This window comes from Musca vetustissima, unplaced genomic scaffold (genome assembly GCF_032173495.1).
Source record: "Musca vetustissima isolate MV318-11 ecotype Yass unplaced genomic scaffold, APGP_CSIRO_Mvet_v1 utg1637, whole genome shotgun sequence".
NCBI classification, from domain to species: Eukaryota; Metazoa; Arthropoda; class Insecta; order Diptera; family Muscidae; genus Musca; species Musca vetustissima.
The window spans coordinates 18980-45470 of NW_026886325.1; the positions used below are offsets into that span (position 1 = coordinate 18980).

Sequence of the window (26491 nt, forward strand, 5' to 3'; positions counted from 1 at the left end):
AGGGTTCGTCCTTGGGCCAAATAAGTGATCTATGCCAATTTTCGTTCAATTCGGATCATAAATGCGACCTGCACTTTGTTTACAATTTAACATGGACAGACGGACGGACATGTATAAATCGACTTAGAAAGTGATTCTATGCATATTCTTAAAAGGAACCATGTGCCTATCTTGTTTCCTTTTGCCTGTTACAAATATATGCACAAAGACATAATGCCCTGTACCACAGTGTTAGTGAAGGGTGTAAAAATCTACGCCATGTTAAGGTCTTCAAAAAATTATTTTTAAACATCTACGCCTTGTTATGCCAAGGATGGCCTTATCACAAGTCCCAATTTTTTTTTAAATATTAACACAATATTTTCTGTTTGTTTAAAATTTTATTATTCTCAATAAAAATAATTTTATTACTTAACTAAATGAGAAATTTGGCCAATAAGGGGCTCCGAATGATTTGAGAGGATGAACGTGATAAATAGGAAAATGGCATAAAATTTTGAAATAAAAAAGGTTTAGGAACAACTACAACAAAAACTGGACATTGACATTCAAAAGGAACACCGTGACATACAAAAGTGGCCACTGGACATGGACAACTACTACTAATGAGTTGGAGAACAGCAAACACTAATTATCTTTCCTCGGATAGGTAATCAGTGGCAAAACATCTCTCTCCAACCCATTCGGGTCACAATGCAATCTAAGTTGGTCATTGTCTTTGTGTTTTGCTGTTGTTGCTGTCGTGGCTTAGAAATTGTAGGCCAAATTGCCACTTTGGAATTTGACGGAAGACACCTTATCGGAGGGTGAGTATTGGCCACTTTCCAAACCATTACGTGGTGGAATTGGAGAAGCTTCAGCGGGAGCAGCAGCAGTGGTGTAGGCTTGGGTGTGGGTAGCAGGAGTGGTGGGGGTGGCAACAGTGGCAGTGGTGGCATAGCTGGCGGGTTGGTATTGTTGTTGTTGCTGTTGCAATTGTTGTTGTTGGGCAGCTTGTTGCTTCAAATATTCGGCATATTGTTCGGCGGTGTAGTATTGATTGGCCTGGGGTTGTTGGGCAACGGTAGCTTGTTGTTGTTGAGCGGCAGCGGCAGCTGGTTGATTGCTGTACAATTGTTTCAACAACTCACGTTGTTGGTTGGCATAGTACAATTGTTGTTGTTGCTGCTGTTGTTGTTGTTGAGCCAATTGCTGTTGAGCCAAAGCTTGTTGTTGTTGCTGATAGGCATAGTAGGCAGCGTTGTATTGATCAGCAGAATATTGAGTTTGGGCAGATTGTTGGGCCTGTTGGGCAGCAGCGGCAGCGACTTGTTGATATTGGGGTTGTTGAGCGGCAGCAGCTAATTGTTGACGTTGTTGCAATTGTTGGATGGTTTGAGCGTACTGGGTAGGTTGATAGGCAGCAGCTTGAGCAGGAACGCCAGCACCAGCATAGTTGGCATATTGAGTAGCTTGTTGTTGTTGTTGGGCCAATTGTTGAGCATAAGCAGCACTGGTATATTGGGGTTGAGGTTGTTGATATTGTTGTTGTGCCTGACCAGCAGCCAATGAGGTGTACTGTAAAGAGAAGAAGGGAAATTTTGAAATTAGAAAATTGTTTCTGAGAAATTATGTGGTATGGATGGACAAGTTGACTCGTACCACCGCATAACAACATTTTCCCGTTGGAGGCTTTGCCATTCGATTTGATGCCATATTCATTGTCTTCATTTGGTACATGATTACTTTTATTATTAAATAATCTTACAAATAATTTTAAAAAAATAAATAAAATACACTGACAATTTCAAAACAATTTACACAAATAATTTTTTAATTAGAGAAATAAAAAAATATTGAAGGTAAGGTCGAAGCCTTCCTTGTTAATTTTTTCCAAATGTTTGATATTACAAAGTAAAGTTTTTTTCGGTCCACAGGATTTCCATTTCAAAATATTATTTCTAATTTAGGGGTGGAAGGCCTTTGAGAGCAAACAAAGATTAAAAATCTCGTTAGAAGACGGTCAAGACTATTTTCTATATACTTCGACTTCCAAAATATGATATGAGAGTGTTTCAGGATGTATTTTTTAAGGATATCTGAAAGCACATTTTAATATTTTTTACACATAGAAAGTTCAGATCTTCTTCAAGGATTCAGAGTTCATTCAGAGTTTTGAGTCATTATCTAGAGAATATACATTTCAGGGATTCTGATATAAAGTGAGACCTTTTGAAGTGCTCCTGTGCAAAGGGAACCTTCAAAAGAGACCTTGGTTCCTTAGGAAGCTATCTAACGGTTTTTGCTTTTAAAAAATGTTCTAAACTTAGAAAATCTTTAGATTTCGGTATTTTACGGATTAAAGGAAGTCTTCTCTAACTCTGCAATCGATTTCTCACTAGACCTTAAAAATATCCTTTATATTAAATACCCCTTTAGAATTTTCCTTTTTTTCGAAAACATCTTCTAGCCAATATATAATTCCGGAAAACTTCTACATATTTGAGATTTTCATGAAGTCTTCTACAACTCAGAGAACAACAGTAGGTCTACTGTAGAGAGGTTTCTCCAGACACCTAAATGGTCTTGTATATACCTTCATAAGATCTCTATATATAAAAATAGACCTTCAGGATGCATTTTTGTTGAAAGGAGAACTTCAGAATCTCCTTCTAAGAGACAGGATAACTTTTTTAGGTCTTTGTCTCACAGAAAGTCACTTTAAAAAAAAAAACTTTTATATTTAGAACATATTCTGGACTTTTTGTTAAATTATGGGATTTCTTGGAAACTTTTCGTCAGAAAATTCTTTATAGGAAGTATATAAAAGGCTTTCAGAATACACCTTATACATTAAGTATTTGCAAAAATTTACCTATATTGAACGTATTCCGGGCAGAAGTGTTTTCTTTACCAAGAATCTGAAATGCCAAAGTTGAGCTTTTTCGGTTGGAAAATGCGATTATAAGCCTTAAAATACCAAAAAGTGGGCGGGACCTTTAGGGATCATTTGCTGTGCAAATATATACCGATCCCCAAAAACCCCTAATTGTCAAATTACAGAATTTTCGGTTGGAAAAGTGCGCTCATAATCTTCAAAATATCGAAAATTGGGCGTGATCTGTATATGGAAATATTGTAAAAAATTAGGAATTATTTTTTGCGCCAGTCTTGAAAACCCAATAAAGAGTCCTTTTGATTGGAAAATGCGTCTAAAAACTTAAAAATAAAGAAAATATGTCGGGATCTTTCTATGGAGCTTGTGTCGAAACATAGGCCTATTTTTCTGAGCGAATGTATACCAGCCTCCAAAACCTCGGTATGACAAATTACAGGCCTTGTGGTTGGAAAATACTGCTAATAACCTCAAAATGCCGAAAATTGCGCGGGATCTTTATAAGGGGCTATATCAAAACATACAGCCTTCAAGACCCCGAAATATCAAATCAGAGTCTTGGTGGTTGGAAAATGCGCCTCAAATATGGAAAATTGGGCGGCTATGTCAAAACATGGACTTATTTTAATCATTTTCTGCGTAGATCTATCTCAGCCCACAAAAAAGTACAGTCCTTTTGGATGGAAAATTCGGATAAAAGACTTTAAAAACATAATATGGGCCAGAATTCATAATTTTCTGCATAGATCCGTGTAAGCCAATCAGAAGACGGTTGGTTGGAAAATGCCTCTGAAAACTTCAAAATACCGTGGACCGATGTCCCTCATTTGCAATAATTTCAAAGACCTTTCTTAAATATTGATATCACAATCATGGTTTCAAGAGACAGGCGGACATTTCCAAATCGAAATAGAATTTTATTGTGATCAAGAAGAGATATGGGGTCTAGACAAATGTTTTTAAGTCGTTTGCAATACCAAATTTATGTTGGAATTTATAAAATATCTACCCGAATACCTAAAAAGGAGATTTAATCGCAAGATAAGGAACAAAAAATAGACCCTTCGCGATTTATGATCGATCACTACTAGGTGATCGATTAATCAATGAACTAAGTAGTGAACTAGGATCTAGATGAACGAACTAGTTCCATCAAAAGAAATCGGAACTTTGCTCTTTTAAATGAACTAAAATATACAATACAATATTCTATTCTAACTTTTCGAATCTATCGACAATTTAAGATATACTCAAAGGGAGAAAGTGAGAAATACGAAATATTATAAAGGTATCATGTGAAGTATATGATTTCACTTACTATTAATTTATTTTTTACTGACAACATTTTTCCACGAAATGTAATTGAAATTACATTACATGACAATAAATTTTCAATAACAAGACAAAATATTCGACCACAAATTTGGAGCCAAATATTACATATGTGTTAACACAAAACTATTAACAAAAAAAAAAAAACAACTAATTATTATACAAAATTATTTATAAATAATAAAGACAAAAAACTAAAAAAATACAAAAATAAATTTCCACATAAAGATGACATTCAAATGGCCAATGGACATTTATTTACCCACAAAAATAATTATATTTTTTTGCGGCTAGCTAGGCAATTTTACAGATTTTTATCCAAAAACTGCCATACATGCATTGCAGAGACATGCAATGCATACTCTATTTTTCTGTTTTTGAAAGAGCGAACGAGAAAAAAATCTAATTATTTTTATTAAAAGTTATACTAATTTTTAATTGTTTTATAAATTTATATAATGTTTGATGCAAGTAAACATTGCAGTTCATTCTCGTTGGAAAATTCATACGTGTTGCAATTATTAATTTACATTGGAAATTTAACGCTGCGGGGAATTTCATTTGAATTTTTCTAAAAATATTTGTGGTATCGAAACATAAACCATTGGCAATTATGTATAATTGCAAATTTGGTTTATTAATTAAATTTCACAGAAATGCATTTCGAATTTTTGCGATATATTTGACATTGTTGTCATTGCGGGCGGCTGATGGCAGACCACAGGTAAGAAGGGATATATATTTTTTGTGGGTGGATTTGTAAGTGAGTGATTGAAATGGAAATAAAAGTTGCGAAATTCGGAGAAATGGATGGAATTGTAAAGTGGAATAATAAAATAAGTAAATTTTGATAATGATCGTAAGTAATTTACATCGGTTCTCATTTAGCCATTATTCCCACTGGCATATTATTTAATACAAAACATAATTGTTTATTGTACTTACAAACAACCTAAAAATATTACTGAACTTCAGACTATATCAATCAGTCTTAATACATACTGGGATATTAACAAAAATTAATTCAAAATCTTTCCTTAAATCTCAATACCCAAAATGTTGTTTCTCGAATTTTAGTCTAACCTGTGAAAATCTCAATTCATTGAAATTCTCATTGGGATATTCTGGAATTAATCACTCAATAATAGTTTTAATTTTCTAATGGGATATTCGCTAATAAATCTCTATGACAAATGTAATCTACAAAACTATATACTGACGGTGCCTACTGGGATATTTTTTAATGGAAAATGCTTTCATAAAATTTGTTAAAGTAGATATTCTCCACGTTCCTGCCAGCCCTTATATCTACTGGGAAATTTTCTGAGGTGATCATATTCTTAACATTCCTGCTAGGTTAACATATTTCGGCAATCTCTCTATAGTACAAATTATTAATCACTATATATTCCTACTGGGATATTTTTGATTCAAAATGCGTCCATAACTTCTGCTGAAGCAGATTAAAAGAAAAAAGGTTATCAACATTTCTTTTTCGTTATAATTTTTTCATACTAGTATATTTTATCTACACTGGGTTTGCCACTGGATTGATTTAATACATATGGATTTCCTCCAATATCCATCAGATATTATTCCTATTGGGGCAATTTTAAAGTACAAAATTTTTTATCTTTCTAAACTTCTCCTTTCTTCATTCGTTGTAGAATTTTATTTTCTCTCTGGGATATCCCCACTAAAAATATTCTTTCTATAGCTTGTTGATCTATAACACACTTCATTTTCCTAATGGGATATTTTTTGATATAAACTATTTTATCCGGCAAAGTAGACTTTATAAATAAATGTTTTATTCTCATTTTAAATCTTGAAAAAGAAAACATGTAAATGTCTTGAATATATGAGACCTCCTCAATCTATACTATTTCCCACTGGGATGGTTGTGATTAACATTACGTATTATTCCCACTGGGATATTCTGTAAATGTCCAATGTGCATAAAATACTTCCCTATACACTATTTCCTACTGGGATGGTTGTGATTTACAGGGATTTCCTCAAATCTGCATCAAATATTATTCCCACAGAGAAATTCTTTAAATTCCCTATGTTCATTTAAATTTGTTCTGTTTCTAATCATCCATTTATTTTAGGACTTCTTTGAAAGTGTGGCAATGGGTGCCGTTCAAATGGCCGGCCAGGCTGCCGAAATTATGGCAAATGGTGGTGCGTTGAAAAACGACAATGGTTTTGAAGTGCCCTTCGCCAAAGTGCATTCGAAACAGGAAGCTGGATTTGGTGAAGCCATACGAAAGCATGACAACTCAGATTCTTCATCGGAAGAAGATCGGAGAAGACGTAAACGCTCTTTGGGTCTAAGCAATGAAATGGCTTTGGAATCACTGTATGAAGTGGAAGCCCTACTGCCTTTGCCACATCAGCATCGTTCAAAGAGGGCACCATGTTTCAGCTGGGGAGGAATGGGAAGTGGAGGAGGTGGTACTACTGGTGGCGGTGGAGCTGGCAATGGAGGAGATGGTGGTACTGGAGGAGGTGGTGGAGGAGATGGCATTGACGACGATGTCTTCGACGTTGAGCGTAGACGCCGTCAAATGGCTGCCCGTAGACGTAAGGCGGCCCAACAACGCAAGAAATCTCGCACCACGGGAAAGAAGACGACAACTCGAAAAACAAATAAAAAGGGTTTTATGGGAGAGGAAGGAGATGAACCGGTGGTATCAACTGCCTCAAGACGTAAACGACAAACAGAAATTGAAGATCTGAGTAATAATATGACTAAGAGTGGTAAAGATATTTCACAACATGCCCAACAATTTGCCGAAACTATACGCGGAGCTTGGGAAAATTTTGCCAATTCGATGAATCAATTCGCCCAGAAATTTAAGCAGGCCTTTGCTGGTAATAGTGGTGGAATGGGAGGAAGTGATGGTGGCGGTGGTGAAACTGGTGAAATTTAATTATATCGAATTGTGAATGTTTTGTTAATTATTAAAAGCTGGGTAATCGGAAAATATATGATATGATTTAAGAAGTGTTTTTTTTAGCGGGGATATATATCAGGTGGGTATTAGGAATCAAGATACTAAAGTAGATTTTTCTAATATTAAAATTAAATATTTTTCCTATGATATTCTTTTTGAAAATATACATCTAGTTCATAAAAAATTATAAAATTCTAAAAAAATTATTAGTGAAAATTCCTGTTTGTGGTTTTTGAATATATTCCTTATTTAAAATTTGGGTTCATGAAAACATTCCTAAATTTCATTATAATTGTTCCTGAAAAATTGTGTTTTTATGTATCAACGACTGTAATATATGAAGGAAATCCACAAAAACATTTGCAGTTATAGTTAATAGAAATATTCCTAAAATAATAAAACAAATTCATAAAAAGGCATTAGCACTTTGCGTATGAAAAATATTCCTAAATCTTTGGTGTAAAATTTCACGTTTTGAAGTTTATGAAATTGTTCATAAAATCCAAAAATTGGTTTCTTAAAAATTACTTCAACTATTTTGAATAAACATTTTGGTATTGCCCTTCACCTATCTCCTAATATTCGAAATGGTGGATTGTGGTCAGGTTCTTCAAGCAAATAGACTCCAATTTGATACTTTGGGTTCTTATTGGTTAGCAAATGTCTCTACGAAAAATAATCAAATTCGATCCACTTTTGAGGGTAGGCCCCCTACCTATTTTGGGTAGTTCTGGTATGATGGGTCAATTTTTACATCGCAAATGTCGGAAATTAGGTGCTTCAGTACGATTTTCAACCGAATTGCCTGTAATTTGGTATTTTCAATGCATAGCAAATCTTCCTATCGAAAATTATAAAGATCGGTATCATGTTTAGGGTAGCCCCCAATATTACCGTACCTCCCAAATTTCAATCATTTTGGGAGCTTTTCATCCGATTTTTATTTTATTTTATTTCTACAAAATATTACCTCTATCGATCAACATTATAAGGTTGCCCCCATATAAAGGCATCCCTCAATATGCGGTATTTTTGTGGAGGTTGGACGCTTTTTTCAACCGAATTGTTAATAATTTGATATGATCTCATTGGTTAGGAAATCTTCTTCCAAAAAATTTATTAATATGGGTGACTTTTTAGGGTAGCCCATATAATCGTACCTCTCAAGATAATTTTTTGATAATTTTGGTAGCTTAGTCAAATGGCTGCAATTTGAGGTAACAAATATTTTTACAAAAAAATGTCATTATTTGTCAAAATTTCGAGTTATCCTTCTTATAACTGTGCCCCGCAAATTTCTATATTTTCCAAAGTTGGGGCACGAATTACAAAAATTCGCCGATCTTTGGGTATAGGCACTATATAAAGATCAAGGCCTTTTATAGGTATTTTGATGGTCCTGGGTACATTTTCCAACCAAAGCTTTTCATTGCGAATTCTCAGAAATTGGAAATTCCGGGACTGTGTTGGAAAAGTTATTTAGTTTCAGAATATTTTAAATATAATTATATTCTATAATTCTACATAGCCTCCATAGAATGGTCACGTGCCATTTTTGGTATGTTCAAGGTGGCCACACCAATTAACAGAAAAAAAGGTTGGATCGATTTTCAATATGAGAAGCATTGGCCAAGCGGAATGAGGTAGACCCATTTCTTAAACGGATGGTGACTGGAACGATCGTGGTCAAAGAAACACCTCAAACGGTGGCCAAACCAGGACTAACGAGAAGATTCTGCTATGCATTTGGTGGGAGTGGAAGGGGATTATTTGTTATGAGTTGCTTCCATATGGCCAAACGCTAAATTGTGATCTCCATGGTCAGCTTTGAAGATAGCAATTGACCAGAAACGGCCAGAGTTGGCTAACAGGAAATGTGTCGTGTTCCACCATCGCTAGAAACTTCGAGAGCTTAGTTGGGAAGTTTTAATACATCCGCCATACAGTCCGGACTTGATACCAAGCGATTATCATATTTTTCTTGGATTGCAACATTTCTTTAATGATAAAACATTTGTATCTAGGGAGGATTGTGAAAATTGATTGTGAAGGACTTCTATGAGAGAGGCATTATGATGTTACCTTTAAAATGGCAACGAATCATACAACAAAACAGTACATATCGGAAATTTCGAAGGATATTAAATTAACTCCCATAGTTCATAAAAAAATAATGGATTTCTTTTTCCCCAAACTAATATCTGTTGGAGACTATGTATGCCTGTTTATTGAAATTGCGATGAAAAAAAAAAATGAGGTTGAAAAAATCGTTGCATAAAAATGTCCATATTGGCTCATGTTTTTACTGAGCCCTCATATAAGAACCACGGCCCATTTTATATATTTTCAATTAGTACCTCAAGATATAGGGTATAAAATGTTCGGTCAGGCCGACCTTTACGTGTTTTCAATTAAAAAATGTCCTCCGTTCCTTACCCCGCAATTATCTCTCTCTCTCTCCCCACCTTGTATTTACCTTAAATCCTTAAATTGCCATACACAAAATCCGGTCGGATTTTGTGCATTCCGAATGTGCACCTCATGAATGAGGGTATACAAAGATCCATTCTGTCTAACTTAAGGAATTTTCACTTTGTAAAATGTCCTTCATCCATTCCCTCATCGACCTCCGTTCTGTCCCCTCCCTCCATTTAACGAGATACTTAAAAAAATCTCCTCCGTCCCTTACCTCAATTTCTAAAAAATATTTACATTGCCACACCATATCCGGACCGATTTTAGGTATGCTAAATGCATACCTAAAATGATGGAGGGTAAAACAAGTTCGGTTCGGTCTCACTTAAGGACTTCTTAAACTATCCTCCATCCATTTCTCCTCACAATCACTCTCCTCTCCTACATTTAACTTAAATCCCTAAATAAAAAAATATTTCAATTGCCAAAGGTGCCTCATGTCTGGATTTGACTGGAAATCTTTTCATAGTACCTCTGAATTTAGGTTAATTTAATGAATATTAATGAAAGTGCTCCATAACATCTGGTGTTCATGGTGCTTACGATGATGATGAATATCTTTAATAATAACAGCAACAAAAACGACATCGTTTATACAATATGCCAAGTTTGCATGTTTGCTCTACAAAGATAACAACGTAGCTGCAGAGTAAATAACAAAAACAAAATAAAAAACTACAACAACAACAACAACAAAAAACATTTCCGGCCACTTCCGTTACATCAAACAGCAAAACAAAATAATCAGGCTGGCTGGTACTCCACACTGATGAAATGCAAATAGATAGCAGACATGTACATGATGTTCGAATCGGGATGTTTTACGATCCTCAGCTCCTCCACCTTACTCCCTGGGCCAGCCATCTGGTTACAAATGGGTAATTGTATGTCTCTCTGTTTTGAAGGTATCAAAAGTATAATAGCCCCGTTAGAAAATGGCTTTGTTAACAATTGTAAAGAAAAATTTAGCAGCGCAACAGTTACCGAACGGTAGGAAATAATAAATAAACGGTTATAAAAAACCCCTTTCTTTTTGTTGTCGTTGTTGCTTTTTGTTAATTGTTTTATCGCTTTTTTCTTCTTCTTTGTGAAGAAAGCTAAAGAAGGGATATTTAAATACAAAAAATTAGGACACAGCTCTGTGACAACAATTAAAAGCCTTTTAAATTGGCAACTTAAAAAAGCAATAAATTTAAAAGCCTTTATAAATAGCAGCAGGAGGAGGGGAGGAGAAACCAATGAAGAAAAACAACAACAAAGGATATTAATAACAATTATTATTTGTCAGCAATCATGACGACGATAGGGATGAGGATGCCAAAAATAGCCTCACTCTTTAATGCTGCAACCATGTCACTTTTGATGTTTTCCATAACTATGGGTTTGAGCGGTCTGGGTAGGCAGATGACAGCAGAGGTGGAGGCCTTTCAAAAGCCTAAGGTAGGTTTTCCATTGGAAAAAAATCTTTAGCCCCAACAAAAAAATCATTAATTTTCTTTAATACCCAAACATAATCTCCTCTCCCCTTCACAAAAAACAAAAACAACAACAAACAATGCGGAAAAAAGTTTTCACATCATCATCGTTGCTGATGAAAACCCAACGAAAATTAATACATCATCATCGTCGTTTTCGACGTGATACTTATGTTGAGGGCACCGATGCTGAATATCATGATGATGATGAAAATTACGAAATCATACCAACATTCGATGCTAACGGTGAAAGACCCAAATCACCCGGTGAACACATTTCAGAGAGAGCTGAAAAAATTGCCCAAACCTTTACGAATATGTGGCAATCAATGGTGGATACGGCCAAACATTTAGCCGAAGCCATTCGTCAACTCTTTACCGACGATGAGGAGGAATATCATTTGACGCCCGAAGAGCTGCAGGCACGTGGCTATGCCATCGAGGAACAAAATGAAATTTGGCGTCGTGAAAATCAATTATAAGGGAAAAGGAGAGGATGAGAACCGTATGGAGAATGAAGAGGAAATGGAGAAGGACGTTGGTAGGAGAGGCATAAGAAAATAAAGAGCAGTTGTAATGAATTTGGTTACCGAAAAATATCAAATTACCGAAAGTTAAGCTTCTGGGATATTTCGTACTTATGGGCGAAAAAATATGTGATAATTCAGAATAATTGGAATTTCGAATAAGAATATTGTGTAACACAAAAATAAAATCATTATTATTTATGTGAAATTGGGGCAAGTTGTGTAATATCTCGAAACTTCGAAGATTTATTTACATCATAATAATCGAGGGAATATTAATTTTGAAATTTTTTTTTCAATATATCGAAATATTCAAGGTCTATATATTCTGGAAGGGTGTAAAAATAGAAATCAGGTTTTTAGAAGTAAGAATAAAGTTTGGAATTTTTAATTTAATTCTAGATAAGACATCGGACCCATTTTATTGAAGAGTTTTTAATATTACATTTCAGAATCCCAAAGGATAGGAGACACCTAACAGAATTGTGTACTGTGAATTAGCATTTTCCAAACTAAGCCCTTTGTAATATGAATTTGCAAAATATATTTAATATCATACACGGTGTTGACATTCCGCATAGTATAGATCCCCGTATTAAGGTAAACCCCTGTGGAATTTTGGTCTCGCAAAGGATAAAATACCTTCTAGAAATTTTTTCAGCATAGATTAAAGTTTTGACATAGTTCGTCTACATAAAGATTTTATTACTTTGGGGTTCTTAACGGTTCTACAATCATTTTCCAACTGCAAACGCTATAAATACCCATTTATAGATCAAATAGAATTTCCTTCGGTTTAAGGGTTCTCAATGGTTCCAGAAACACTTTCCAATTGAAGAGGCTGTAATAGGGCATTTATATTTTATTGGAGGAAAAATTGAATATAGCTCGATATTATAACATAGAACTCCATTTAAGTCTTTCCTCATTTTAAGTAATCTGAAGGTCCCAACCACATTTTTCAATATAAGAGGAAATTGCTAAATATCTGTATGTCCTCGCACCAATATATGAAACTGTACCGTTTAAATATAGCATTAATGGAATAGGGTATGAAAAGCTCGCTCCTTTCAATAAATCTCGGTTTGCTTAAAAGGAACTAGTTCATTAATTTAGTTTCACTTTCCGTTTTAGTTCAATCGTTCGTGGTGTAGTTAGGTGGTCCCGGAACGAACTATAAGAACTATTTTGATAAAGGAACAATATGAACTAGGTCCAGTTATTTATTTATTTATTATTTTCGTTAACTATATTAAGGAACTAGTTTCTTTTTGAAAAAATGAACTATCGAAAAATCGATCCGTTCAGTGAACTACATTGCTGAAATCTAGTTCTTGGATACACGTCAGTTAATTCTGCCAATGAACATAAAGATTTGCATCAAAACTTGGTGAACGAGAGCAAAAATGAACAAAGTACCGATAATTTTATTTGCGGAATAGTTCATTTGAACTAGTTAATCGAAATGATTCAGGACTTGGCAACGTTTTCCAATGTAAGAGGTTTTAAAATGCCTTTCCGAAAACTCTTTATTGATCCAATACATCTCTCCAATGCATTTCGGTTTTAAGGAAATAGGTTTGGTTGTTTATTAAGTCACACAGTTCATTTTAATTCAATATTCCTAGGATACACGTCAGTTAATTCGATCAATGAACATGGAGATTTGGATGAACGACTGGTTTAAAAGGAATCTGGTGAAGGAGAGCAAAAGTTAAGGACCGATGGTTCCTTTTGTGGAATATTTTTTTTGAACTAATTCATGTCGAATGCCCATGTCATAGCTACATTTTCCAATGTAAGTGCTTGTAAAATACCTTTCAGTACATTCATCAATATATAAATATATATCCTTTTTTATCTTTTGGCATCACAAATGCATTTCAGTTGTAAGAAAAGGAACTTGGTTTTTTATTAAGTCCACAATTCCTTTTAGTTCAATCGTTATTGAATACAGGTCGGTTAATTTGGCCAATGAACACGACGATTTGTATAAACGATTGGATCAAAATGACAAAAACTTCCGAGCCTAGTACCGATGGTTCCTTTTGGGGAATAGTTCATGTGAAGTAGTTCATGTCAGAATGATCCAAGTCTTAGACAATGTAAGTGTTTCTTAAATACCTCCCAGTAAATGCATCAATATAGATCCGCAGATACTGGGACTAAAAATGTATTTGGGCATCTCTCCAATGCATTTCGTTTTTGAGGAAAGGAACTGGGTTGTTTATTTAGTCCCGCAAAAAGTTCCAGGCCTAGTACAGATGGTTTCTTTTGCGGAATATTTCATTTGAACTAGTTCGTTGGAGTGATCCGGGTCTTAGCTACAGCTTCAAATATAGATCCGATTGCACGCACTAATATTTTTTTCATTTTATTTTAGTATCTCTCCAATGTATTTCAGTTCTGAGGAAAGGAGCTGGGTTGTTTATTAAGTCCCATAGTTCCTTTAGTTCAATCGTTCTTTGATACACGTCAATAAATTCGATCAATGAACATGAAGATTAGGATGAACGATTGATACAAATGGAACTTGGTGAAGGAGAGCAAACATTTCCGGGCCTAGTACCGATGGTTCCTTTTGCGGAATAGTTTATTTTAACTAATTCGTTGGAATGACACAGGACTTTGCTAAGTGGTTGTAAAATACCTCCCAGCAAATTAATCAATATGGATCCATAGATCTACGCACGTAATATATGCAATATATAATATATCTCCAATGTATTTCTTTTTTGAGGGAAAGGAATTGGGTTGTTTATTTAGTCCCGCAAAAAGTTTCAGGCGTGGTACCGATGGTTTCTTTTGCGGAATAGTTCATTTGAACTAGTTCTATGGAATGGTCCAGGCCTTAGCTAAATTTCTCAATATAAGTGAGTGTAAAATACCTCCGAGATAATTGTTCAATATTTTTTCACAGATCTACGCACTAATATATGGAGCTGCTCTATTTTATATTGACATATTTCCAATATATTTCGGTTTTCAGGAAAGAAACTGGGTTACGCATTTAGTCCCACAGTTCCTTTTAATTCAATGGTTCATTGGTACATGACAGTTAATTCGGTTTATGAAGGAAAAGATTTAGATGATGAATTTGATTAAAAGAACTTAGGTGGACGAGAGGAAAGAGACTGAATGGATCATAAATAACATGATGAATGAAAAAACCAGAGCTAGTACCGATAGAAAAAGGGACTAGGTTGTATAATGAGTCCCACATTTTCTTTTAGTTCAATCGTTCCTTTCTAAATGTCAGTTAGCTTCGACAATGAGACAGGGTGATGAAACAGGAAGATTTAGGTGAACGACGGGATTGTGAACGGGAAGAAAAATGAACAACCAGGATCGGGACTAGTACCGATAGTTCCTTTGGCAGAATAGTTCAATTGAACTATTTCATCGCAATTATGCAAATCTTAAAATTAAGTCACAGCATATGATCTAGCCTCACATGACCGATTACAAATTATGGGCCAAAAACTCTTAAAAGAATACTCTGATTTCCAGTTCTACCTATAACGGAATTCAAATTTTCTCTAAAATGCGATGTCATTCTTTGGGGACCTGGAAACTTACATATTAATTTTAAAATCTGTTCCAATTGTTATATGGGTGATATATATAACAATCCTGAACTAGTAGGCTCTGATAAAATTAAAGAACATCAGGTGGACAAACTCTGTAGGAACTTTAACGAACGGAAAAGGGACCGGAACATTTATATGGGGCCCAAGTGATATATGTAGCCATATAAAATATGTTTTTTATTACACTCAAAAAACTCAGAGTGTCAAATTACAGCTACTTGGGTGGAAAAATGCAAGACCTTTTTATAGAGGCTATTTCCACACTTGGTTACACATCGACAATTTTTTCTCCCCAAGATACACACTTACACACTTTGTTGTTCCTCGGAGGAATTTGCTTTGACGTGGCCATTAATATGGGCTCAAGTGTACATCGCTAAGAAGAGATTTTTCTTTTGAGATTGTACTGGATATAGTCTATGTAAGCTACTGGGAAGGAACAGTTCTCAATGACCGACGAATTATTTATATAGAAAAAATTTGTCCTAAGTGATTGAGAATTTTTTTCTATAGAGGAATTTTTATTAAAAGGAATAAATATCCCGCATCATTATTGGGGTTCGAAAATAAATTTTCGGGCCAAAATGTGCGAAAAAAGAAATTCGCCCAGATTTCTTGACCAACATTGAGAATTCAAGCGGGATTTTTTTAAACTGAAAATGGACCGAAATGGCCAGCCATCGGACCAAATTCATTTTTTTTGTATTTCGGACCAAATTTTGTCCGAAATGTCGTAAAACGACAACACTGGTCCGCATTGACCGATGGGGGAAATGTCAGTGACTAAAGCATATTTTTCTACAAAAATTTGCTATGGTATGGCCATAAATATCATTGTATTGAGCTTCGAGGATTATGGGTTAGGTTAAGTAGTCGAAAAATATTTGTTATCCTGCATTAATTTGCAATTTGCTGAATATCTATTATTTCCTAATATTTTCTCTCATTTTTGTTTACTTTGTAATTACGCAATTAAAATGCAAATAGTGTGCAGACATCTCTAATTACACAATAATTATATTAATTAATTGATAAAAATCGTAGTTTTTATCTAAATATCTATTTTTCATGATACAACACAAACACACAAAACATGAAAACAAAGGAACACAAAATAAAATTGAAAATAATAAAAGGAAATTACAGTTGAACATTTGCAAATGAATAGTGACTATTAAGCAACTGCGAAGCCGGACACAATTTCTATTTCAAAAATTTTCCTATAAATTCCAACAAAATTAAAAAACGAAATATTTAATATCAAATTGTGTAAAACATTTGGTGTACGACGCAACTAATCATCATGTTGAAATCCCTATTTGTTGCTTTGGCAATTTGCTGCCTGGTCGTTTTGGGTATGGTGTACAAAGTTGAGGCTCGGCCACAGGTATGTTGTAGAGAAATTTGATTCGAGTTGGAAAAATTAATTAATTTTTTATATATGTGAAATAGGATTCACCTGAAACTACCCTGATGTATTCCCCAATTCCCCTAGAAATTGCAAATGATGATGGCTCAAGTGGCAGTTCATCCAGCAGCAGTAGCGAATCTTCCGGATCAAGCTCTGAGGAGGCCAGACGTAAACGTTCGGTTAATGTTGACAGTTTCGTAGATCAAATTAAATCTTTGTATAATTAATATTAATTATACAATGAAACAAATAAAATTTAAATTGAACATAATAAAATAGATTTAATTTTGAATTTTTAGTCAAAGGGAAGAATACATTTTCAGGATTTTTCTATTTTTTATGAAAAATCAGTCTTCAATGATGCTGATTATCTTTTGCTTTCATTGGAAAAATGTTCACCTCTACTGGAAGAATTTTTTTCTATAGAAATCTGGGCACCCATTTTTTTCATAGAAAAAAAATTAGTCCTCAGAGACTGTTGATTACATTCTCAATTGTTTATGATTTTTTCCATACAACAAAAGTGAGGAATTTGTTTCTATAAAGAAAAATAAGGTCTCAGTGACTGAGGAATTTTATTTCATAAAAATCAGTCCTCATAGACTGAGGTATTTTTTATAAAGAAATCTGTCCTCTTGGACTCAAATAAAAATCCGCCCTCTGTGACTGAGGAATTTTTTTTCCTAAAAAAATCAGTTCTCAGAGATAAAGGATTTTTTTCTATAGAAAAAATCAATTCTCGGTGACAAGATTTTTTCCAAAGAAGAAAATCTTCCTAAAAAATTAGTGCTCATAGTCTGAGGTATTTTTATAGAAAAATTCGGTCCTCTGAGACTGAGTATTTTTTTCAACCGAAAAAAATCTTTACTCTGTGACGGAGGATTTTTTCTAGAGAAAATTCAGTTCTCAGTTACTGAGGATTTTTTTCTATAAAAAAATCAGTCGCAAGTGACTGTGGAATTTGTGTCTATAGAAAAAATCAGTCTTCAGTGACGGAGAAATGTTTCCCTTTAGAAATAAAAACATCCTCAAAAGAAAGAGGTTTCTTTCAATAGAAACACACAGTCCTCAGTCACTTGCCACTGATTTTCCTATAGAAAAAATCACCAGTAACTGAGAACTAAATTTTGTCTTTAGAACAGAGTAAACATTTTTTTCTGTAGCAAAAAAATACTGAGTCTCAGAGGACTGAATTTGTCTATAAAAATACCTCAGACTATGAGAACCATTTTTTATACCCTTCACCATGGTACAGGGTATTATGTCTTTGTGCATATGTTTGTAACAGGCAAAAATAATCGAGATAGACCCATGGCTCCCTTTGAGAATATGCATAGAATCACTTTCTGAGTCGATTTATGCATGTCCGTCTATCCGTCCGTCCATGTATTTTTGTTAACAAAGTACAGGTCGCATTTATGATCCGATTTGGATAAAATTTGGCACAGGTCACTTAATTGGCCCAAGGACGAACCCTATTGAAATTGGGAAAAATCGGTTCAGATTTAGATATAGCTCCCATATATATTTTCGTCCGATTTTATGTAAATGGTGCACTAAAGTCCATATATATTCTTCGATTTGCACGAAACTTGGCACAGCCTACTGAATCAAGCCTAGAACGACGTGTGTTAAATTTCCTGAAAATCGGTTCGGATTTAGACATAGCTCCCATATATTTTTTTGTCCGATTTTAGGTAAATAGTGCCCAAAGTCCCTATATATCCTTCGATTTGCACGAAATTTGGCACAGCGCACTGAATTAAGTCTAGAAAGATGTGTGTTAAATTTCGTGAAAATAGGTTCAGATTTAGATATAGCTCCCATATATATTTTCGTCCGATTTTAGGTATATAGTGCATCAAAGTCCTTTTATGCCATTCGATTTGCACGAAATTTGGCATAACGCACTGAATTAAGTCTAGAAAGATGTGTGTTAAATTTCGTGAAAATCGGTTCAGATTTAGATATAAGTCCCATATATATTTTCGTCAGATTTTTTGTAAATGGTCCACCAAAGTCCCTATATATCCTTCCATTTGCACGAAATTTGGATTTATAAGTAAATGAAGAAATCAAAATGTGGCCGAACATGTGACAAGTTTCGATGAAATCGGTTTAAATTTCGATATTTTGCTTTAAATTTATTTACATAATTTTTTCTATATCTGTCCAAAATTTAGTATAAGTTGCAGAATGACATGTTTAATTTGATGTTAATGGTCCTTTAAAAATGCGACGTCTGTTAGGATCCCATCTGTTGAATATACCCAAAGTGGTGAGGGGTATCATATAGTGGGCCCCGTCCGACTTTACTACTTTTCTTACTGGTTTTTATGATGAAATTGTTCTTTTTAGGAAAAAAACCTGTCATCGAGAACTGATTTTTTTCTATAGAAAAAAATTCATTGTCAGGGAGACCGGATTTTTTACAGAAAAAAAATCCTTAGTCGCAGAGAAAAGTTTTTTTTCCATAGAGAATTGTTTTCTATTCACTGAGGACTATTTTCTATGGAAAAAATCAGTCTCAGAGACTGCTGATTTTTTCATATATCAATATCAATTTGTTCATATCAAAGTAACAGGGGATTTTTTTACAGACAGAGGAATTTTATAGTCCTGAATGGCAGGAGCATTTATTCTAAAGGAAAAATCAGTACTCTATAGAAAATATCAGTCCTAAGGAATTTTTTGCAAAAGAAAAATCAGTCCTAAGTGACTCAGATGTTTCTTTCTATAAGAAAAAAATCAGCGCTCAGGGAGTGAGGAATTTTTCTATAGAAAAATGAGTCCTCCTCAGATTTCGAGGACAAAATCAGTCCGCCTTTACTGTGGAATCAGTCCTCTGTGACTCCGATTTTTTTCAATAGAAAACTGATCTAATAGTTTTTTTCTAATCATTTTTCTTCTGCGGATAAAGTCTACCCTTCTGTGGCTGATTTTGATGTAACTAAAGGGTTAACAAATGTAAATCCCAATAGTAGATTAATTACAAATTAATTGATAATTAATGGCAATTTATGGTTATTTAGATAAAATAGCAAAAATAATGGTGTGAGTGGATTAAAAAAAATTGGATATAAACCACAAAAATTAGCACAATTTATAACACATTTTTTTACGGATCAGTCGCATGTAATATTCGACGTAAAAATTCCTAACAATTGATTTAGCGGGGAAATATGTTAAAGTTTTTCATAGTATTTCTAACATTATGGTTGGGATTCCTTCTCCTTATCCCGAATGTAGAGAGTGCTTCGGAGGTAAGTCATTTTATGAAAAGAAATTAAATAAAAACATGAAACTAATTTCGATTTTATGTAGGAGCAACCTCCAGAAGACTTCCAACCACCTAGCTCTGATGCCGATTATTTATATGATCAACTTTGGTATTACTTATTGTCGGACTATTCAAGTGGCAGTTCGTCGAGTAGTGAATCGTGGGAAATAATTTAATAAAAGCTGGGAGCCTATATTTATTCCCAATTAAAATTTGGAGTTTCAGTGGAAAAAGAAATTACAAAAAAATTAATGTTGACTAAATAAACAATAAATTGTCGCTATTAAAAAAAATAGAGTTATTAAAACTCTCTTCAAAAAATTGTCTGTGAAAGAAAACGTTTTAAAATTTAGTCAATCACATACATTTAGCAGAACTTTTTTATATAAAATATCCCTCAAGATGGCGGAGGATTTCTTTCTATAGAAAAGAAATCAGGCCTTAGAGAGGATTTTTTGTAAAAAAATATTAGTCCTCTGAGGATTTTTTTTTGAAAAACTTAGAAAATATCATTGTTTGTTCTTCGTGAATTGTTTTGCTATAGAAAAAACGAAAGTTCTATATAAATATTTAAAAAAATATATATTCAATGAATATAAATAAGCTCTTAAATAATATTCTAGCGAACTTCCACAAAATCTCAGAACATGTCTCTGTGAAGATAAAATATATTTTAGAGATATTTCACCATTACAAATCCGTCCTATAAAATGCCTCCTTTTTGGCGTCCAAAGATATAGCAACTCCTACAGACTTTCTATTGAACCGAATATTTTTCCAGAAGTCTTCTACTGATAAAAATGCATCCAAGACATTTCAGCCTTTATAGACTCCTGGTGTTCAATAGTTGATATATCCTCTCAAAGTCTCCAATAATATGAAGATCGCTGAAAAATCTTCTAGGTACGTTTTTTTAGGAAATAGGAAACCTATTTTGAGGTTATTCAGGTTTAAAAGACCTGTCTGCATAAAAACCTTTTCCATAATTTACATATAAGAAATTTTTATATAAAGAGTAAAATTGTCATGAAGGCATTTATGGATAGAATATCTTTCCATGGAACTGTTGTAATCGAATAACTTCCCATAGGTCACACCATGCCCACATTTCGCCAATTGAAGAGGTGTACCGATACACACATTTTTCCAAGAGGGTCGTATTAATACAAAATTCAAAGAGGTACTCCAGAACAGCTTTCAATTTGACCATAAAGACTTTCAAAAATTTTAGCTGGTCAAACTAAATATCTTCTTTAAAAACTCCTGAAGCATAAAGATTCATGCATATCAGATCATAAAGATTCAAATCGACTTCTAGGTTTCTTTTCTGCAGCACGCCTATAAATGCTATTAGGACTTCAGTATATGGATCACTTTACTATAGATTGTCTATAAGAACTTCCTGTGCATTCGCTCTTCTACAAAATACTTCACACCTTCCACGGATTCAGCTGGCCTATAAACCCCTTTTCAAATAGAAGAGGGGTTCAAATGGAAGGTATCTGTATTATCTGTCATGTAAATACCGGGTTATCAATAATGGCTGCTTATCTGTAAATATCCCTTTCAGTTGGCCTATAAATACCCGTTTTATCGGATCTATATAGACCCGTTTTATCGGATCTCTATAAACCAGCTTCAGATGATCTATAACCACCCTATTCAACGGATCTTTAGAAATCTTTCTTTAGATAAAATATGTCCTCAGTGACTGAGAATTTTTTTTCTATAAGCCTAAAGACCAGTTCGAAGCTTTTCTCTATGGAGGCAAATCATAACACAAAGACGAAGGATGTTTTTTTTTTCTAAACTATCTGGTTTCTGGGCCTGATTAATTTTTTTGTGTGAAGGGCAGCCTAAGTTCGCCTATAAAGGGCCCTCTCTAAAAGCCCCTCTGACTTATATTTATATAAAATCCACAGTCTCTAAGACTGATTTTTTTCTATAGAAAACAATCCTCTATGAAAAAAAACTTTCCTCTGCGACTATTTTTTTTTTCTTAAAAAATGGGTCTCTGAGTCTGAGGTATGTTTTATAGAAAAATTCGGTCCTCTGAGATAGTATTTTTTGCTACAAAAAAGATCTTTACTCTGTGACGGAGAATTTTTTTCTATACACAAAATTCAGTTCTCAGTTACTGAGGATTTTAAATATCCCTTTCAGTTGGCCTATAAATACCCGTTTTATCGTTACTATATAGACCAGCTTCAGATGATTTATAACCACCCTATTCAACGGTTCTTTTGAAATCTTTCTGTTGATAAAATCTGTCCTCAGTGACTGAGAATTTGTTTTCTATATGCTTAAAAACCAGTTCGAAGCTTTTTTCTATGGAGGCAAATCATAAAACAGAGACGGAGGATGTTTTTTTTTCTAAAATATCTGGTTTCTGGGCCTGATTAATTTTTTGTGTTTTAAAGCCAGCCTAAGTTCGCCTATAGAGGCCCTTTCTCTAAAAGCCCCCTTGGGTAATTTTTTATATAAAATCCGCAGTCTCTAAGACTGATTTTTTTCTATAGAAAACAATCATCTATGAAAAAAACTTTCCTCTGCGACTATGGATTTTTTTTTTAAAAATTGGGTCTCTGAGTCTGAGGTATGTTTTATAGAAAAATTCGGTCCTCTCAGACAGTATTTTTTGCTACAGAAAAAAATCTTTACTCTGTGACGGAGAATTTTTTTCTATACACAAAATTCAGTTCTCAGTTACTGACGATTTTAAATATCCCTTTAAGTTGGCCAATAAATACCCGTTTTATCGGATCTATATAGACCAGCTTCAGATGATTTATATCAACCCTATTCAGCAGTTCTTTTGAAATATTTCTGTAGATAAAATCTGTCCTCAGTGACTGAGTATTTTTTTCTATATGCCTAAAATATCTGGTTTCTGGGCCTGATTAATTTTTTTGTGTGAAGGCCAGCCTAAATTCGCCTATAAAGGCTCCCTGCTTCAGCTTGCCTATATTAAGGCTCCTTGCTACAGCTCGTCTATATAAAGGCTCCCTGCTACAGCTCGCCTATATAAAGGCTCCCTGCTACAGCTCGCCTATATAAAGGCTCCCTGCTACAGCTCGCCTATATAAAGGCTCCCTGCTACAGCTCGCCTATATAAAGGCTCCCTGCTACAGCTCGCCTATATAAAGGCTCCCTGCTACAGCTCGCCTATATAAAGGCTCCCTGCTACAGCTCGCCTATTATAAAGTCTCCCTGCTACAGCTCGCCTATTATAAAGGCTCCCTGCTACAGCTCGCCTATTATAAAGGCTCCCTGCTACAGCTCGCCTATTATAAAGGCTCCCTGCTACAGCTCGCCTATATAAAGGCTCCCTGCTACAGCTCGCCTATTATAAAGGCTCCCTGCTACAGCTCGCCTATTATAAAGGCTCCCTGCTACAGCTCGCCTATTATAAAGGCTCCCTGCTACAGCTCGCCTATTATAAAGGCTCCCTGCTACAGCTCGCCTATTATAAAGGCTACCTGCTTCAGCTCGCCTATATAAAGGCTCCCTGCTACAGCTCGCCTATATAAAGGCTCCCTGCTACAGCTGGCCTATATAAAGGCTCCCTGCTTCAGCTCGCCTATATAAAGGCTCCCTGCTACAGCTCGCCTATTATAAAGGCTCCCTGCTACAGCTCGCCTATTATAAAGGCTCCCTGCTACAGCTCGCCTATTATAAAGGCTCCCTGCTACAGCTCGCCTATATAAAGGTTATCTGCTTCAGGCTGGCCTATATAAAGGCTCCCTGCTACAGCTCGCCTATTATAAAGGCTCCCTGCTACAGCTCGCCTATATATAGGCTCCCTGCTACAGATCGCCTATATAAAGGCTCCCTGCTACAGCTCGCCTATATAAAGGCTCCCTGCTACAGCTCACCTATATAAAGGCTCCCTGCTTCAGCTCACCTATATAAAGGCTACCTGCTTCAGCTCGCCTATATAAAGGCTCCTTGCTTCAGATCGCCTATATGAAGGCTCCCTGCTTCAGCTCGCCTATATCAAGGCTCCTTGCTTCAGATCGCCTATATAAAGGCTACCTGCTTCAGCTTGCCTGTAAATATAAAAGGCTCACCTATAAAGGGACTCCCTTTATCTGATATTGACTCTCGCTTCATTTTCAGCTCGTAATTAGTAATTTCAAATTTCGTTTTGGGGTTGCTAGATATTTTTGATATTTGATAGATAACTGGTTATCAATTTAAATACTAGCTCCATTCAAACCTCTTTTGTTTCTGAATAGATTTATTTAATCATAAAATTGAAATTTAATCAAAATTAAAGGTTTCAGAATTCACTTCAATGGGAAAATAATTTTCTGATATGCTCTTAATTATGGGGTAAGCCCCTATTGGAAAATTTCTAAATTATTTTTATGAAAGGGAAATAGTGCCACTTTTTTCCTATAAATAATATTGAAATTCAATGCAAAAACACCAATTCCTTTCGAAACCGTGTCAAGTGAAATAAACAGCATGCAAAAATCGGTAATTTTCCTGGGAGCCATTTGTTTGGTTGTTTTGGCTATGATGTGCCAAGTTGAGGCTGTGCCAGAGGTAAGTGGAGATGTTGAAATGTTTTTTTATTTGATAACGTCCTATTTTAAATATTTATATCCCCTTAGTCACTCCCTCAAAATGTCATGATGTCACCACCAATGCCACCAAATCCCCAATCTACTGCCTCTCCCCAACAAGATGACAAGGATGCGCAGAAAGATGAAGAGAAGTCTAGACGTAGACGTGCCGTAGATAATGATTTTTATCTTTAAAATTTTGAAATCCTTTCCTAAAAATTCCTCAAGATTGAGAATTCGAAAAACTAGTAATCGACCTATAACCCAATACATGCGCATGTAAAATTAATCCTAGTTCCCCAAAATAAAACGGCATTTACATTATAACTTTTTACCGGGCTACTCTATGAGGATTTATTTAACATGTATACAATGGAATTTACAATTGAAACCCACTGGGTTAGCGAAATCCGGTACAATTTAACGTACTATAAAATGGAAAATAGTTTAAAACATTTTTTGGAAATAGATTTAATTTCGATATTCAGGATTTGGGAAATTAGTTTGACTTTTGGATTGATAGACTTCGAAAGAAAATATTTTATTTATTTTTTTCAAAAAATGCAATTTGAGGCCATTAAGGTCGATTTCAATTAAACTGCAAACTATACTACTCTATTGTCCAGATTAATATTTGTTGGGATAAGAGAGATTAGAGAAGGGCTACATCCCCATAATAAATTGAGAATTTATGCAAGCACAAGTGTTAATCAGGGCAATAAAAATCCTGTTTTAGAAATCAATGCGTTTTTAAAATTTTCGGATATTTTTTTTTTTTTTTTTTGGAAAACATGTTTGAAAAATATCTTAAATTTCGATTTAAAAATTTGAAAAAGTTTCCAGTATTTTTATTTTATCAAAAATGTTTTCCTTGCCCTGTCCAAGGAAACCCCCCAAATCTTCAAAAAAAAAAAAAAATCCTCAAAACTCTTGTTAACAAATTATATAAATTACTAACGGTTTTGTTTCGTTTGACATGGCAAAAAATAATTAACTAAAGAAAAATAATAATAAAATAATATAAAAATATCAAAACTGAGATAATAAATCTGAATGTGTTTTTGTTGTGTTGATGATGGCAATGAAAATGAACGGCAAGGCAAAACTAAAAAATAAAACAAGCAAGCATGCAAACAACTAAAACTAAATAAAAACAAAATAAAATTAAATAAAATTTCCAGTAAGCAATTCATGTAGCAGCATGCACTAAAAAACCACGCCAATAAATTTTGAAGAACCCAAAATAAAATACGAATAAAAATAAAGCATAATAAACGAAGCCAAAAAGCGAATCAAATAAAATCATGCGAAGAGTGGTTAAAATATTTGGCATAGTGGCCATAACCTTGATTTTCTTAAACATAACGGAAACCAGGCCGCAGGTAAATAAATTAAAAAAACAAAAAATAAAATATAAATTTAAATAAGTATGAAAAATAAATTTTGTAGGACTTCCAAACCACTATGATAATGGCTGCCGGCCAAGTTAAAGAGGTCTTTGACAATGGTGCCGCGGCCCGTTATGACAAAACCGTTGAAGTGTTCGGCACCAAATGGAAAAATGACATGGAAGTGGGTTTTGGTGATGCAGTGAAAAAACAAAAACGTTCCAATTCGGATAGTGATTCTTCATCGGATGAGGATGATAGGCGTAAGCGTTCGATTGTTTATGATGAAATGATGGATGGTATGAAAGCATTGTATGGAAATAATAAAAATATCTTTAATATATAAATATGTAAATATATACGTATACCAAAACATGCACCTGATTATGTTTAGCTAAATATGTAAATAAAATACATGCAAAAATTTGAAAAAAAAAATAATAATAGTATGAAAAAATTATCGCATAACAAATGAAAGCCATGCAAATACAAGCAAAGCACCAAGCATGCAAATAATGAGAATACGAGAGAAAGGCAACTTAAAAACAACACAACAAATTTTTTTTCCAAAAATGAGTATTTGAAAAAAAAAAAACAGATTTGA

At 34.4% G+C, this 26491-nt stretch overlaps 1 protein-coding gene across 1 annotated transcript in view; it reads right to left on the reverse strand.

The window, feature by feature from the left end:
* Positions 1 to 738: 738 nt before the first annotated feature.
* LOC133333832 (ras-interacting protein RIP3-like) overlaps positions 739 to 26491 on the reverse strand; it is a 29683-nt gene continuing 3930 nt past the window's right edge. The window contains exons 2-5 of the mRNA XM_061542144.1: positions 13772 to 13812; positions 6629 to 6850; positions 3853 to 3892; positions 739 to 1557 (exon numbers count right to left, since the gene is read on the reverse strand). Of these exons, the coding sequence (XP_061398128.1) occupies positions 748 to 1557; positions 3853 to 3892; positions 6629 to 6850; positions 13772 to 13812 (1113 nt within the window). The 3' untranslated portion in view covers positions 739 to 747. The remainder of the gene's footprint in view (positions 1558 to 3852; positions 3893 to 6628; positions 6851 to 13771; positions 13813 to 26491) is intronic.